At 52.0% G+C, this 16,741-nt stretch overlaps 1 protein-coding gene and 1 non-coding gene across 10 annotated transcripts in view; one reads left to right on the top strand and one right to left on the bottom strand.

The window, feature by feature from the left end:
- The window catches only part of KMT2C (lysine methyltransferase 2C), a 146,194-nt gene that overhangs the window by 68,070 nt on the left and 61,383 nt on the right, over nt 1-16,741 (top strand). For 8 of the 9 annotated variants that reach the window (XR_009551263.1, XM_060196823.1, XM_060196829.1 and 5 more), the window contains 9 exons: nt 132-233; nt 431-535; nt 5,531-5,712; nt 5,800-5,964; nt 7,402-7,511; nt 8,276-8,341; nt 9,396-9,608; nt 12,695-12,823; nt 14,955-15,074. Coding sequence is in view for 8 of the 9 variants with exons in the window: in XM_060196823.1 (XP_060052806.1) it covers nt 132-233; nt 431-535; nt 5,531-5,712; nt 5,800-5,964; nt 7,402-7,511; nt 8,276-8,341; nt 9,396-9,608; nt 12,695-12,823; nt 14,955-15,074 (1,192 nt within the window). In the remaining variant the exon portion in view is untranslated. The remainder of the gene's footprint in view (nt 1-131; nt 234-430; nt 536-5,530; nt 5,713-5,799; nt 5,965-7,401; nt 7,512-8,275; nt 8,342-9,395; nt 9,609-12,694; nt 12,824-14,954; nt 15,075-16,741) is intronic. The other variant, XM_060196824.1, reaches the window with a different exon arrangement.
- Nucleotides 16,583-16,715, bottom strand: LOC132540091 (U11 spliceosomal RNA). The gene has a single exon (XR_009551355.1). It is a non-coding gene; the product is annotated as a U11 spliceosomal RNA (small nuclear RNA).

Below are 16,741 nucleotides of genomic sequence, written 5' to 3'. Positions count from 1 at the left end.
ATGCCTTGGCCGCGGTGCCCTGAGCCGGGACCCGAGTCTGGGCCTCGGCAGACGTTGTGTTCGAGGTACCCCGCAGCCCGTGGCATTTCCCAGCAGGGCCTCACGATGGCCGCTCTCCGGTCCGTCTGCAGGTGTCGGCGGCCGACGCTTCCTCCACGAAGGATGACGAGGAGAGCTCCATGCACAACACGGTGGTGCTGTTCTCCAGCAGCGACAAGTTCACTCTGCACCAGGTTTGAGAGCTCAGCCCGTCTCCCCTCCCGCTCCCCCCACCCTGCTCTGTCCCGGGCGCGGCGGTCTCCACGGAAGCCCCCCGAGCTAGGGGGCGTCTCGGAGTCCCGAGACCAGCGTCTGCGTTTCTGTGACCGGAGCGTGGCCGGCTCTGGCTTCTGACCGCAGTCAAGAACCGTCCCTGTGTTCTGGCCTCTAGGACATGTGTGTGGTGTGCGGCAGCTTCGGCCAAGGCGTGGAGGGGAGGCTGCTGGCGTGCTCGCAGTGCGGCCAGTGTTACCACCCGTACTGTGTCAGCATTAAGGTAAGGCTGCCTTCTGTCCACAGATGACACAGTGCCTCTGTGTGTCTGTGTGTCTGTCTGTCTGAGACACGCCGAGTCTGGTTTTCAGAGAGCTGTCTCGGGGGACTAGTTTACTCCAGCAGGTGTGTGGGCTCAAGTGCTCGTGGCCTCGTGCGCCTCATCGCATTGGTCTGACTTACAGAAACAAAACGATATTTGCTGTAGCACGGGCTTTAGTCGATTCATTCCCAGATCATAAAGGTGGAGCAGACGGGGCAGGCTCACGCTGCCTTGCGGGCGGACCCGGGTTCAAGCTCCAGCCCCCACCTGCAGAGGGGAAGCATCACAAGTTGGGAAGGTGTGATGTGGCTCTCTTTCTTCCTCCCCTCCACCTCCATCTCTCTCTCTCTCTCTCTCTCTCTCTCTCTCCCTCTCCTCCTCGCTTCTCTCCCTCTTTCCCTCTCCCTCTATCTCCCACTCTCCCTCTAGCCCCTCTCCCTTCCCTTCTCAATTTCTGTCTCTATCTAGCAAACAAATAAATGATTTATTTTAAAACACTGAGGGGACTTAGAGTAATAAGTAATTCATTCATGTACCTGTCTTCACCGCTAGTCCTCTCAACTTTGACCAAAGGCCTTTCCCTCTTCGATCTGAAAGAAACAGCTCTTAAATTATGGATCTAAATCGTAAACAGATGATTAAAGTGAAAAAACTATCAATAGTCCATCTAAAATAGGATAATGTGTTTAATTTATATAGAGATTTTTTTGTTGTTGTTGCCACCAGGGGTATCACTGGGGCTCGGTGCTGGTACTACGAATCACTGCTCCTGTGGCCATTTTTAAAAATTATTTATTTGTTGGATAGAGACAGCCAGAAATCAAGAGGGAGGGGGGTGATAGAGAGGGAGAGAAACAGAGAGACGCCTGCAGCCCTGCTTCACCACTCGCGAAGCTTTCCCCCCACAGGTGGGGACCGGGGAGCTCAAAGTTGGGTCCTTGCCACCCAGCCCCCATTTTTTCATTTTATTGGATAGGACAGAGAGAAATAGAGAGAGGAGGGGAGATAGAGAGGAAGATAGATACCTGCAGACCTGCTGCACTGCTTGTGAAGCGACCCCTTGCAGGTGGGGAGCCGGGGGCTTGAACCCAGGTCTTTACATGGATCCTTGAGCATAGTGCTATGCGCACTTAACTGCTTGCACCACTGGCCAGCTCCCCCCCTTTTTTCTTTCTAATATTTTTTTTTTATTAGATAGGACAGAGAAGGGAGATAGAGAGACACCTGCAGATCTGCTTCACCCCTCGTGAAGCGTCCCCCCTGCAGATGGGGACCAGGGGCTCGAACCCTCGACCTCGTGCTTGGTAATATGTGTGGCCACTCCGTTAAGTGGCTTGAACCAGGATCCTTGCACTGGTCCTTGTGCTTTGTTATGTATGCTTAACCTGGTGAACTACTTACTGCCTGCCCCCTGATTTTAAAAAGTGTATATATAGTATATTGACCAAGACCAAGAATATATAATCTATATAATGCCAGTAGTGACTAGGGAGCTGGCATGTGAACCCAGCATTCTGCCCCCACGTGACTCTTGCCGCTACCACCCTTCTGAGTCGTTCAGAACACTGCAGCCTCAGCCTCTGTGAGAAGTGCAGTGAATTCTGCCGGGACTGCAGACCTGACGAAGCCGTCTCTACTCTCAGAGGGCTTGTCATCAGGGGGCGTGGTGAGACCCAGAAATGCCTACTAGGGGCACATGAGTCGTCTGCCCTTGGGGGAGGCCCCAGGGTGCTGCGCCAGCCCCCCCACCCCTTCTCTGTGGGCATCCTGTACTCTTCTGCTGAACCTCTCAGTCTTTAAACTCCGAAAGCTTGCAGTTTGACCTGTGCTTTTGACGGCTATAGACTGACCTGCACTCACACCCTGTCTCTCTCTCCCTCTCTCTCCCTCTCTCTCTCTCTCTGCACTCGCCTTCCGTTTTCTCTGCATCCTGAATAACACCATTCCGCTGTCGTTGGTCTGTGTTTCTGATAAAGTCAGCTGCCCGCCTTCTGTCCAGGTTGGTCTTCATGCGAGAATGTGCATAGGGAGCCCTCCGCTCCACTCCAGCACAGAGCAGTGCTGGGAACCGAACCTGGGGCCTCTGGGGCCTCGGGCTTGCAAGGTCTGTGCTGTGTAAGCTGACTGTGTCTCCCCTGTCCTCTACTGGATCATAATTTGGTCGCTCTTCTCTGCTTGCTTTAAAGATTGTCTCTTTTAAGTTGGTTTTTGTTTTGTTTTGTTTTGTTTTTGCCTCCGGGGTTATGGCTAGGGCTCGGTGCCTGCACTGAGAATCCCCCGCTCCTGTAGGCCATTTTTTTCCTTTTTGTTGCCCTTGTTGTTTATTGTTGTAGTCGGATTTCCAGCAGTTCAATTACACTGTGTCCTGGCAATCTCGCCTGTGTATCTCTTCTAGCTTGTCAGACTTCTTGGATTAGTGAGTTGGTGTCATTGACCCATTGTGGAGCCTGTTGGGCTTTATTTCTTCACATTTGTGTTGTTACCTTTCTCGCCCCGTCTGGAATCTCCGCTGCGTGCTCCCAGGCTTGGGTAAGCTACCCCCAGATCTGGCCAGGTCGCTTTCCTTCCTACCATGTGCCCCCCAGACATCCTGCTGCTGCCCAGTGACTCACCTGCGTGGAAGTCAGTCATTCAGATCACTGTACTTGTCCTTCTCAGGATCACTTAGGGATGGATAATTCTCTTGCTTTCCTTTTGATTTCTTTCCAGTGTTTGCATATTTCTGATAATCCTCTCATCTCTGACTCTCCCCCCCCCTCCATTGTATTAACTAACAGTTTTCTTTGGTATTAACAGATCTTTGTGTTTTCTTTCGGTGGAATAAATTTTATGGGATGTAGACATTGTAGGTTGTGAGAATTTATTGCTATTATTGGGAGCCTACAGCCTGATCATTTAGAACGTAACAGGTTTTTATTGTGACGGGCTAGAGATGCCGTATCTTTGGACTCTGCAGAAGGTGTACTTTTTCTGTCTTCTATCGATGTAAAATGCCCCCCCCCCCCGGGGGCTGCCATCCTAGACTTTTTGTTGTGGAGCCCTTACACACTTGGGAGTCACTGTGGAGCCCGCAGGATTTGGCTTGTGAGTGTGATAAAGGTTGACTGCCGTTCCGTGCACCGTCATCGTCTCCAGAGCCAGGGTGGTGAACTTCACAAACAGGACACAGTAGCCTGCCTGCCGCCTGCCGCATGGCCGCAGTGACGGGAGCGGAGCAGGCTCTGGGCTTTACGCACGTCTGGGGGGTCGTGCACAGCGAGTCCCAGTCAGCAGTGCCGTGGACCTGAGCCCACTGGGTCTGGGAAAAGCCACAGTGCGCAGGGCCATGCCAAGACCACTTCCTTCCCACCCTGAGCCCTTTACTCCACTTGGGCAAATGAAATATTCTTCTAAAGCAAGCTCTCTCTCTCTCTCTCTCTTTCTCTCTCCCTTTCCTCCCTCTCTTCTCCTTGCCACTCTGGGCTGATTTTTTTTTTTCCTTCAAATAGAAAGAGAAGGAGAGACACCATACCAGCAGAGTTTCCCTGTGGGGCCTGGACTTGAACGTGGGCCATGTGTGCATGGCTGCAGCTGACACTCCCCAGAGTGTCTCTGGCTTCCTAAGGCTAATTTCCAGACATCAGTAGAGTGGTCACAGTAGCAGACGTGGGACAGGATGAGGGGCTCTGGGTGGCAACCAGTGCTCAGTCAGGCATCTCTCTCCTCCCTTCACCTCATCCCACCCCCATCCTGAAAGCGTGAAATAAAAATGAGGTTGGGTGGGAGTCAGGTGGTGGGTGCAGTGTGGCGCGAAGGGCAAGGACCGGCGTAAGGGTCCCGGCTCAAGCCCCCGGCTCCCCACCTGCAGGGGAGTTGCTTCACAAGCGGTGAAGCAGGTCTGCAGGTGTGTGTCTTTCTCTCCCCCCTCTGTCTTCCCCTCCTCTCTCCATTTCTCCGGTTCTCTCCTGCCATCTCTTCCATTCAGGAAACGCATTTCTTACCTAAACGAGGTGCTCTCTCACGAGGTGGGTCCAGAATAGCACCTGGGAAAGCCTTTGCTCAGGGAGCGGGAAGCGCGTCCTCCCTCTCAGCACGCAGAGTCGGCCAGGTGGGAGGTTCACCTGGTAGAACGCACACCTTGCAGCACGTGAGAAGTCGGGCTGATAAGTCCTGGTCCCCATGGGAACATCCGGGTGCCGGGAGGGCAGGCTTCTCGTGCGGCGGCACTGTGTGCCCTCTGTCTCCATGTGTCTGGTGTAAAAAAGAGTGAAAAAGGGGCCTGGCCCCGGGGCTGTGGAATTGCGCGCAGGAGGCCCCGTGAACGAGAGGCGGGTAGCTGGGCGCTGTTTGACTGTGTGCCTTTGTTCAGTGTATCTTCCTCTCCAGTAGTTTTTAGACGCTCTTATTCCTCGCGATCTGAATTGTTATTTTGGCACTCTGTGTGTACTCCGTGTTCTGCTTTCATTCAGTACAGATAGTCTGTGACCTTTAGACCCTAGTATTTTGAGATTTTTTTTTTAACAGATTCTTAGTATTACATTCTTTCTTTTTCTTTCTCCTTCCTTCCTTCCTTCCTTCCTTCCTTCCTTCCTTCCTTCCTTCCTTCCTTCCTTCCTTCCGGGTCATCTTTGGGGCCTGATGCCAGCACTGTGAATCCACCACCCTCGATGGCCATCTTTTCCTTTCCTTTTTGTTCCTATTTTCTTGGATAGGATCGAGAAGTTGAGAGGGAGTCGGGGGAGATAAAGAAGGGGAGAGACACCTGCAGGTGGGGAGCCGGGGACTTGAACCCCGGTCCTTGTGCATCCTAACTTATGGGCTCAACCCGGTGCCCCACCTCCTGACACCCCGTCAGCCCATGTTGAAAAGCCGCGGCTCAGCCCAGGAACTGAGGCAGACAGACCTGCGCTGCCCCTGGTCCGGGTCTGTGCGTGGGCCCTCGCTGACCCCCACCCCCGCTCGCGGCTTGTCTCACAGATCAGCAGGGTGGTCCTCAGCAAAGGCTGGCGTTGCCTGGAGTGCACCGTGTGCGAGGCCTGCGGGAAAGCCACCGACCCCGGGCGCCTGCTGCTGTGTGACGACTGCGACATCAGCTACCACACCTACTGCCTCGACCCCCCGCTGCAGACGGTGCCCAAGGGCGGCTGGAAGTGCAAATGGTACCAGCTCCCCAGCTGCCCTTGGCGTCCTTCCCTGTCCGCTCTGTCTCGCCGCTGAGCGCTGACCCGCGGGCTCTTGGCTTCCAGGTGCGTCTGGTGCCGCCACTGCGGGGCCACCTCCGCCGGCCTCAGAGGCGAATGGCAGAACAACTACACGCAGTGCGCCCCCTGCGCCAGCCTGGCCTCCTGCCCCGTCTGCGGCCGTGGCTACCGCGAGGACGACCTCATCCTGCAGTGCCGCCAGTGTGACAGGTGCTTGAGCGCCCTCTCACACTCCCTCTCTGTTCCACTGTCCCCTCTCACACTCTCTCTCTGTCCCCTTTTTGTCCCCCCCTCACACTCCCTCTCTGTCCCCCCTCACACTCCCTCTCTGTCCCCTCTCCCACTCCCTCTCTGTCCCCTCTCACATTCCCTTTATGTCCCCTCTCCCACTCCCTCTCTGTCCCCTCTCCATCCCCTCTCACTCTCCCTCTCTGTCCCCTCTCACACTCCCTCTCTGTTTCTTCTCCTGTCCCCTCTCCTGTCCCCTCTCCCATCCTCTCCCTGCCCCCACTCCTGTCCTCTCTCCAGTCCCCTCTCCTGTCCCCTATCTCCTCCCCCTCTCCCGTCCCCTCTCCCACCCAGTCCTTCGCAAGCCTCACTCTCTGGAGAGAAGCCTCAGGGACTCTGGCACATGCCTGCCCCCTGTTCACATCAGAGAGTAGGTGCAGCTTTTCCCATTGTCGGCGAGCTAGAGACCCTCGAGTTTCCTGCCGTCCTTCGCAGCCCCACGTTAATGCTGTTGTTGTGTGAACCTTTGGAGCGTCTGCAGAGCCCCTGAAACTAGAAGGCACCTTTGTGTGTGCGGTAGAGCACGCCTGCGGAGTTTAGAACAGTCTCCCTATGAGAAGGGCTGGAGGTATTAGATGTTAAAGCCCACCCTCACCCTGGGCTCTGTCAGGGGTCTCGAGCCAGCCTGCATTGGGGACTGTCAGAGCCCAGCTGCCTTCTTGTTGAGCGAGGGTGGGCCCTTCCTCTGGCCGGAGCAGAGTGCTCAGCCCTGGAGCACGTCACAGCCCCGGCAGCCGACCCCTGGAACTCCCGTCCACTGCTCTGGCCAGCTTCCTCGCTCTACCTCACTGATCAGAAAATAGTTGGGGGCCATGCAGAAGCGCAGAGGGTCAGGCGCAGGTGGCGCAAAGCACAAGGACCGGTGTAAGGGTCTCAGTCTGAGGCCGCGGCCCCCCACCTGCAGGGGAGTCGCTTCACAAGCCATGAAGCAGGTCTGCAGGTGTCTGTCTTTCTCTCCCCCTCTCTGTCTGCCCCTCCTCTCTCCATTTCTCTCTGTCCTATCCCACAACACAAAGAGCAACAAAATGGGGAAAATGGCCTCCAGAAACTGGATTTGTAGTGCAGTCCCCAGTCCCCAGCGATAACCATGGAGGCAAAAAAGGAAGGAAGGAGGGAAGGGAGGAAAGAAGACAGCTAATCCAGCCACTTTCACCTCCCGGTGTCTGTTGTCACTCCTCCTTTCTCCTCCGAGTTCTGAAAGATTTGGCTGGTCGGGAGGACCGGTGGGTAGCTAGAGGGGGACTGACGGAAGGGCCACCGCAGTCTGGGGCCTTGACATCTGCAGGTGCAGCTGCTGTCTTTAAAGGGACCCTGTCAGAGTGCTTCACTTGCTGAAACGGACGAATGTGATCTTTCTAGATGGACGCATGCAGCGTGTCAAAGCCTGAGCACCGAGGAGGAAGTAGAAAGTGTAGCAGACCTTGGTTTTGACTGTAGCATGTGCAGACCCTATATGCCTACTTCTAATGGTAAGAGAATAGCCCGCAGCCAGTCTGGCCCCTGCCACCTGCCCCTTCCCTGGCTACCCCCTGGTGGGGCTCACGTCTGCCCCTCTGACTTTGCGAGCAAGTCTTTTTATTTTATTTATTTATTTATTTATTTATTTTCCCTTTTGTTGCCCTATTTTTTTTTTATTGATGTTGTAGATATTGTTGTTATTATTGATGTCACCATTGTTGGATAGGACAGAGAGAAATGGAGAGAGATGGGAAAGATGCGGGGGGGGGGGGGAGAGAAAGACAGACACCTGCAGACCTGCTTCACCGCCTGGGAAGCGACTCCCCTGCAGGTGGGGAGCCGAGGGCTCGAACCGGGATCCTTACGCCGGTCCTTGCGCTTCGCGCGACATGCGCTTAACCCGCAGCGTGACCGCCCGACTCCCTCGAGCAAGTCTTTTTCTAAGAATTAACTCTTACGCTTTTACTAAAGCAATTCACTTATCCGAAGGAAGCAGGCCCGCATTCTAGCAATCAGTGTCGATCCACAAGCAGAATCTGTAAGCCGCCTGGTATTAGCAATTTGTGTAATAAACTCGCTACCTTGTCTCATCCTGCTGGGTTCCCAGCCCCGCCTGCTTCTCCTCGGCTTAGAAGACAGCCTCGAGCTCTCTTTTTCTGTTCTGTTTTATTTCTGTAAGACAGGTAGGGAGATAGAAGCTTCCAGCATACGTAAACCTTAACGTACACGCTGCCCGTTGCAGACAACTCATGGATTGTTTGTTTGTTTGTTTCAGTGCCTTCCTCAGACTGCTGTGACTCTTCACTTGTAGCCCAGATCATCACAAAAGTGAGAGAGCTAGGTAAATCTCAGAGGCTCTGCCCGCCTGTCTCTCCACGCAGCAGATAAGTGCTTCACTTAACCCACTTGGCCACGTGGCCCTTCAGTCCACGTCCCACAATGGTGGTGACCGTTTCTGTGCTTGACACAAAATGACTGTTGGACCCAGTGTCGGTGAGGCGCAGTATTCCTGAAAGCCTCGGCAAGCTGGCGGGGAGATAACTGCTCTTAAACTCATCGTTCACTCGGGTAGTGGGGGAGAGCGAGCATAGTGGCTGTGCAGAGACTGTAAAGCCCCAGGTTCAATCCCCTGCGTCACCATAAGCCAGAGCTGATCGGTGCTCTGGTAAATAATAATGATAACATCATAATAATAATCATTCACTCGACACTGCTGCGCTTCTGTTGTTAACGTTACTGTGCTAAGTCGTTGGCCAACACAGACTCCAAAAGAATCAAGTGAACCTGTCTGTCACCACGTTTCTGTTCTAAGCAGCCTAGACGGGCGATTAATACAGCACAATCTCTTATTCGTATTATCCTTTTTTTTTTTTTTTCCAGCTCTGGCTTGTGGGTAGTGCACAGATTTGAGTCTGGGCCTTGGAACCTCAAGCGGGAGAACCATTATGCTGTCTCCCCCCCACACCCAATATTATATCTCATCCTGCAACCTACTTTTATTTGATATCATCTGATACAAGTGTTTGGATAGTACATAAATTATTCTCAATGTAGTTTTGTACATTTTAAAACTTGCTAGATGTTTTCTTAGCCTCCCTAAGTGGTCACACACAATGCTACTCAGGTTTCCAGGTAGCTTCTGTGCATGGGTTCCCACCTTGCTGCCCGAGCACCCGTGGAGACACAGAGCAGGCGCACAGTCACTTAGCTGAAGCATTGCCTTTGGTGTCTGTGTTTTTCTTCCTAAAGCTTCCTTTGCGTGTGTGAAAATGGACATTTGAATTGACTGTCTATGCAGACTTTGTAGAACTCGAACTTCCCCCCGCTATCCGCTTGCCGATCAGAATTACAAAGTTGGGGTTTTGATTCGCATCCCTGGGGTGTCCTCACTTTAGATCCGCCCAAGACCTACACCCAGGACGGCGTGTGCTTGACCGAGTCAGGGATGACTCAGTTACAGAGCCTCACGGTGGCCGTTCCAAGAAGAAAGAGATGCAAACCGAAACTGAAGTTGAAGATCATCAATCAGAATAGTGTGGCCGTCCTCCAGACCCCGCCGGACTTCCAGTCCGAACACTCGAGGGACGGGGAGATGGATGACACCCGAGGTGAGTAAGAGCCGGGACGGCGTCGGGACAGCCCATTCTCCCGCGTCCTGTCTGGGGCCCGTGCTCAGGCCAAAAGCTCATGGTGACGTTTGTCCTTTCTAAGACCTCGCCTTGTCAGGTTCTCTCCCCTGTATCCTACCTTCCAGAAGATTTTTTTTTTTTTAATATAAAGTTTTTTATTTATTATTTATTTATTATTGGATAGAGACAGAGAGAAATTGAGAGGGTAGGGAGAGATAGAGAGAGAGAGAGACACCTGCAGCCCTGCTTCACCGTTTATGAAGCTTTCCCCCTGCAAGTGGGGACCAGGGGCTTGAACCTGGGTCCTTGTGCACTGTAATGTGTGCGCTTAACCAGGTGCTCCACCGCCTGATCCCCCTCCAGAGGACTTCAAAACAGTTCTTTAGAAAAGTTTTCTCTCTACAGAGTCTGTTGTTTCGCATTGCTTTTTGATTTCTTCGCTCTGGGGCTGGGTGGTGGCGCGCCTGGTCGCACACACGTTATTTCTTTTCTTTTCTTTTTTTTCTTTTTTCTTCCTCCAAGCTTATTGCTGGGGCACGGTGCCTGCACTACAAATCCACTGCTCCCAGAGGCCATTTTTCCCCCTTTTGTTGCCCTTGTTGTTTCTCGTTGTTGTGGTTATTATTATTGTCATTGTTGTTGGACAGGACCGAGAGAAATGGAGAGAGGAGGGGAAGACAGAGAGGGAGAGAGAAAGACAGACACCTGCAGACCTGCTTCACCGCCTGGGAAGCGACTCCCCTGCAGGTGGGGAGCCGGGGGCTTGAACCGGGATCCTTCTGCCAGTCCGTGCACTTTGTGCCATGTGTGCTTAACCCACTGCGCCACCGCCCAGCCTCCGCATGTTATTTCTGTGCTCTCTTTTTTACGCTATACTCTCTGCATGAGGTGATTCCTTTAAAAACATTTATTTTAAAATAGTTATCAGAGAGAGAGAGAACCGGAGCGTCTCCCTCTGGCATGTGGCATGTGGCCATTGGACTGGGGCCCTCAGGCGTCAGAGTCGAGCGCCTCTCCCACTGTGACACCTCCCAGGCCGCCATCAGATGATTCCTTGCCTGATAAAAAAGTGAAGAACAGAAAGTTGTGGCCAGGCTGATGGTCTTGTTCATCTTAAAGTAAAAGATGAGGGATTAAAGATCTGGTGGGAGGGCCTGGGAGTGGAACAGCGGATCAAGTGTCGGATTCTCAAGCGGGAGAAAGAAGCTTGGAGTCGGGGCGGTGCAGCTGGCAGGTGCGCACAGTGCCGAGTTCGGGGACCGAGCCCCCGTTCCCTGCCTGCAGCAGGGACACTGCACAAGTGGTGAAGCAGGTGTCTGTCTCTCTTACTCCCTCTGTCTCCTCCTCCTCCTCTCTCGTTTCTCTCTGTCCTAATAAAACAGAAAGAAAAAAATGGCCGCCAGGTGCCAGCATCAAGCTCCAGCAATAACCCTGGAGGCAAATAAATAGATAGGTAAATAAACTCAGTTCCAGCATCGCATAAAACAGCGGTGCTCTGATCCTCCCTTCCTTTCCCTTTCATGAGCGAATTAATAAATCTTTAAAAAGCCAAGTGAACATTTGAAGGAAGCTTCGACTATGTATTTTTTGGGGTAAATTGTGCTTTCTCGCCTCTGTTTGGGCAAGTTCCCAGGACAACCTGTGTTTGGGTGGTTTCCTTGTGCTGCCAGCTGCTGACTTCCTGGAAACTTAGCAGGGAAATGGCGGGGGGGGGGGGGGGGTAGCACTTGGCCCGGTGCCGAGCCCTCTTCCTGGTCCACTACCCCAGTGTTTAAGCCGACTCAGGAGACCCAGGTGTTGAGTATCTGGCTTCAGTAATGAATGTCCGTAACGTCCTCTTCTCTTGACTAGAGGCAAAAAAAAAAAAAAAATCAGTAAGTCAAGTCATGATCTGAAAAGTGTCACACAGCTCCAGAGAGAGCATTTGGGCTGTGGTTGGGAGTGCTGAGCAGGGGTGGCGCTGTAGGTGGGGAGTGACAGGCGGGTGCTGACAGAGCCCAGCGTGGGCTGACATGGTCATGAGCGGAAAGAGAAGATCTTGAAGAGATGTGGAATACTGATTTTCTTCAGCAAAAAAAGAGATTACAAATTTTCCAAGCTGTTTAGAATTATGGCTTCTCCAAGGTACATTTTCATGTCTTTAGAGAATGGCGGGTGACCACGAGGAGGGAGAGGGTTTGTCTTAAGTTAGTAGTTCAGGGGCCAAGTACACACATTACCACGCTCAAGGCCATGGGTTCGAGCCCCGCTCCCTACCCGCAGGGGTAAAAGCTTCGAGAGCTATGCAGCAGGGCTGCCGGTTTCTTTCTCCCTCTCCCTCTCCCTCTCCCTCTCCTTCTCCCTCTCCCTCTCTCCACCACCTCTCTCAACTTCTGTCTGTCCTACCAAATAAGATTGCAGAAAGTGGGGTGGAGGGGGGGAATGCCCACCGTTAATAGTGGATTCGTAGATAATCCCTAGTGGCAAATAAAAATGAGAAGATTCAAGCAGTAGTCTAGTTCTGGATAGAGTTTCCCATAATTCGCTGAAACCCAGCTGTAGCCACGGTTGGAAGTCAGAGGAGAGTTCTGGGCGAGAGACAGACTGGGCCCCAGACCAGAAGCCGTGGAAAGCTTCAGTGCAGGCCAACTTCTGAGGGCTTGAGTGTCATCTGCATGTGGACCCCTTCCTGGTGTCTGAGGCTGCAGGTCCTGGGAACCCAGCAGTGAGTGCCAGGAGTTCTTTGCACATTTGGCATCTCTTCACCTTTCACTTTATCTGGCAGGACAGACAGAAATTGAGAGGGAAGGGGGGAGGGAGAGAGAGACCTGCAGACCTGCTTCACCACTCCTGAAGTGTTCCTCCTGTAGGTGGGGAGCGGGGCTAGAAGCCAGGTCCCTGAGCATGGCAGCGTACGCACTCGGCCGTGTGCACCGCCTGGCCGCTCTCCGTCTAGGCCTCCCTCCCAGTGGGGCCAGCCTGTCAGAATGGCTCAGCGTTTTCTGTCATGGAGCAACTGCGCATCTGAGAGCTCTGAGTCTTTTGTCCCCTTTGACCTGTGTTTGACCTGTGTTTGCTCGTTCCAGAAGGAGAGCTCATGGACTGTGAAGGAAAGTCAGAATCCAGTCCTGAGCGGGAAGCTGCGGGCGAGGAAACCAAGGGAGGAGAAGGAGCCGAGGGCGTCAAGAAGAGGAAGAGGAAGCCGTACAGACCAGGTGTGGTGCCGGGCCAGATGTCGCCATGGTCTGAGGAGAACGTTGAGGCCTTCAAACACAGTCTTCAGAATGAACGAGTTTTCTAAACTGTCTCTATTCAAAAATTGGGCCATTTATCCGACTGTGCTTTTCAAGTGGCAAGTCCCTTCACAAGTATTTTGAGCCTTGTCCCAAAGGCTGACGCGGGATTTTATTAAGCACTTTGTCACACTGGCTTTTACTGATACTTGGAGTCTTAAAAGACATCTGTATGTTTTCACTTGATGCATATTCCACTAAGTCTTCCCTTTTCGACATTTCACTTACTAACATTTTCATCTTTTTTTCAGTTCCTTTTTAAAAACTTTCGGGGGGTATTCATGGCTCACAGCACGGGTGTCGATACCCGGAGGCAGGGTCTCGTCTCCTGTGACAGGTGTCTCCTTTAAAGCATCTCCGCACAGACACAGGTCCAGCTATGACTAAGTGCACAGCACGGGGCGACTCAGTGGGCGACACAGTGAGGCCTACTTAGCACTAGCACTGACAAGGCCTTCTTTTTTTTTTTTTTTTCCCTCGCCACCCTGGGGTGGGTAGCAAGGCTGTCTTCATCCACTGCATGTGCTCACTCTGTTTGCGAAGGGAAAAATGGCCTGAAACCATCCTGACACGGAGCTCCCGAGTTTTCCTGAGCTACTTGCCGAGTGTCTGTCCACCTGTCAACTTTTAGACCCCGCAGATTCCGCCTGGGGGCTGATAGTTATGTGCCCCCACACCTCCCACTCCCCACCCTTCTCCTTCCTTTCTTTGGGAATCCTCCTTCTAAATCACTCCTGTTTGTTTTTTTAAAATTTATTTATTGTTGTAGTTATTGTTATTGACATCATTGTTGTTGGATAGGACAGAGAGAAATGGAGAGAGGAGGGGAAGACAGAGAGGGGGAGAGAAAGACAGACACCTGCAGACCTGCTTCACCGCCTGTGAAGCGACTCCCCTGCAGGTGGGGAGCCGGGGGCTCAAACCGGGATCCTTGCGCCGGTCCCTGCACTTTGCACCACGTGTGCTTAACCGCTGCTCTACCGCCTAACTCCCAAATTACTCCTGTTTTAATAGCCAAAGAAGCTATGCCTTGAGAATTTAACTTGCCTAAGTCAAGTCTTTTTGTTTGTTTTTTAAAATTTTTATTTATAAAAAGGAAACTCTTAACAAAAACCATAGGATAAGAGGGGTACAACTCCACACAGTTCCCACCACCAGAACTCCGTATCCCATCCCCTCCCCTGACAGCTTTCCTATTCTCTATCCCTCTGGGAGCATGGACCCAGGGTCATTGTGGGATGCAGAAGGTGGAAGGTCTGGCTTCTGTCATTGCTTCCCCGCTGAACATGGGCGTTGACAGGTGGATCCACACTCCCAGCCTGTCTCTCTCTTTCCCTAGTGGGGCAGGGCTCTGGGGAAGCAGGGCTCCAGGACACATGGGTGGGGTCGTCTGTCCAGGAAAGTCCGGTTGTCCTCATGGAAGCATCTGGAACCTGGTGGCTGAAAAGAGAGTTAAGATACAAAGCCAAGCCAATTGTTGACTAATCATGAACCTAAAGGCTGGAATAGTGCCGATGAAGAGTTGGGGTCTCCATTTTGTAGGGAGCTAGTAGGCCGATGAAGAGTTGGGGTCTCCGTTTTGTAGGGAGCTAGTAGGCCTATTTTAGTTCTATTCCAAAGGGCCCACGAGTCAAGTCTTGACCAGACAGGTGTTGGTCCCCAACACTGTGACCTGAGCTGCAAGGGGTGGGGGTGGGGTAGCCCGTGTCTAAGGCCCTTCAGGCGTAGTCACTTGGCACACTGACCTGAAGTGTTGGCTTGTTGGACTCGCTAGTCTAGCATGTATTCTCTGTGTATTTTCTTGGATATCTGTTAGAGAAATAAGCATACTTGTCTCCTGACGTTGTTGACAAGAGAATGGGCATGCGGTTTCTCTGGCTCCTTAGGAAGTGACAAAGCCTTGGACTTCATGTCCTTTGGGTCAAACCAAGACTGTTGACTTCCAGGTGCCCATGTTGAATGTCAGGAGATTTCTCTGACTGTGAAAGTCCAGGGGAATCTAGCTCCTCACAAAGCCCCCCGCACCCCCCCCCCCGGTCTCTTTCTCGTCCAGGTATCGGTGGATTTATGGTCCGGCAAAGAAGTCGAACTGGGCAAGGAAAAACCAAAAAATCTGTGATTCGCAAAGATTCCTCAGGCTCGATTTCTGAGCAGTTGCCTGGCAGGGATGATGGTATGTGACCGATTCTGCTCCACTCAGTCCCTTTGTCTTTCTGTCCTCGGTTGTGCTGCAGTGGCAGCCGTGCCCCCTCTTAGTGGCCCAGGGCCTGTGTGTCCACGCCATTCACCCCGAGTAAGATCTCCTCAGTCGAGCTGATAAGTGAGTTTATTGAAGCCCATAGACGATATTTCTCTGAGATTATGCGACAGCTTCCTTTTGCTCGTGTAAAATGGGAAAGTCGGGGAGTGAATCACTTAGGCAAGATGGTCTAGTTACCTCACAAAGACCCCCTTTGCCTTCCTTAGCTCAGTGTAGACAGCTGGAAACGTTTAGATTATTTGACAGAGACAGACCACTCTAGCAATTTTTTTTTTTCAACAAAATTGTATCCTGTTTTCAAAATTCAGCTAGTCTTCCCCCATCCTCACTTAGAATCTCAGAGAAACTGGTACTCCAGCCATCACTCCCCACTGAGAATGCATTGCTGTCTTTTCAGTTTTAAACATTGGTTCTGATGAAGACCTTGTGTTTCATATACTCGTGATCTATATATGTTTGAACAGAGGCAGAAATTGAGAGGGAAAGGAGAGAGAGAGACAGAGATAGAGACAGAGAGACCTTCAGCATTGTTTTACCACTCCGGAAGCTTCTCTCTCTGCAGGTAGGGACTGGGGACTTGAACCTGGGTTCTTGTGTACTGTAATGTGTGCACTCAACCAGGTGCACCACCACCCGGCCCCTTACAACTATGGGTTTTTTTTGTTTGTTTGTTTGTTTATTTTTTTTAGAGATTTAATAATGATGAACAAGATTATAAGATCACAGGGGATACAATTCCACACAGTTCCATATTCCATCCCCTCCATTGGAAGCTTCCCTGTTCTTTATCCCTCTGGTAGTCTGGGCCAAAGATCTTTATGGGGAGCAGAAGGTGGGAGTTGTGGCTTCTGTCATTGCTTCTCCGCTGGACCTGGGTGTTTGCAGGTGGATCCACACACCCCCATCCTGTTTCCCTAGTGGGGCAGGGCTCTGGGGAGGGGAAGTTTCCAGTGTGACTTGAGATGACGTGGAAGTCCTAATTGGAAAGTGGAGTATGTTCAGTGACATTAGTTTTTGTTCTCTAAGTAATGTTTTGTTTTTGTTTTTATCAGAGCACCGCCCAGCTCTGCCTTGTGGTGGTGCCAAGAATTGAACCTGGGACCTCTAGTGTGTCAGGCATGAAAGTCTGTTTGGATATCCGCTATGCTCTCTCTGCATCCTTCTAAATAGTTCCAGTTCTGTTAGTTCAGAATATTGTTCTTTTCATCCCTCTCACCTAAAGCCATCCATGACATTTGGGTCTCATAAAATGAGACCCCACAGCACCACTCCACTATTCATGGGCATTCCTCACCTGTGTTCAGTGCTCCCACTTGGTGCTGGGGACTTGAACCCGGGGCCTTGTGCCTGGCAAAGTGAGTGCTCTTCCAGGCCAGCTATCTCTCAGCCCCCTCCTTCTGATAATATGAAACTTTTTTTTTAAGGGCATGGGGACCAACAATTACCAGCTGCCCAAACAACAAAAATTCTGCTTCCGAAATCTCTCCATGTCGGTTTCACACACAGAGCAAACGGGCTCCCCTGCATGTGTCACTCACGACAGAAACCCTTTTGTTTGAAACATTTCTTTTATGGTACTA

The sequence above is a fragment of the Erinaceus europaeus genome, chromosome 8 (genome assembly GCF_950295315.1).
Source record: "Erinaceus europaeus chromosome 8, mEriEur2.1, whole genome shotgun sequence".
NCBI lineage: Eukaryota > Metazoa > Chordata > Mammalia > Eulipotyphla > Erinaceidae > Erinaceus > Erinaceus europaeus.
This window is presented reverse-complemented; position numbering and strand designations above follow the sequence as displayed.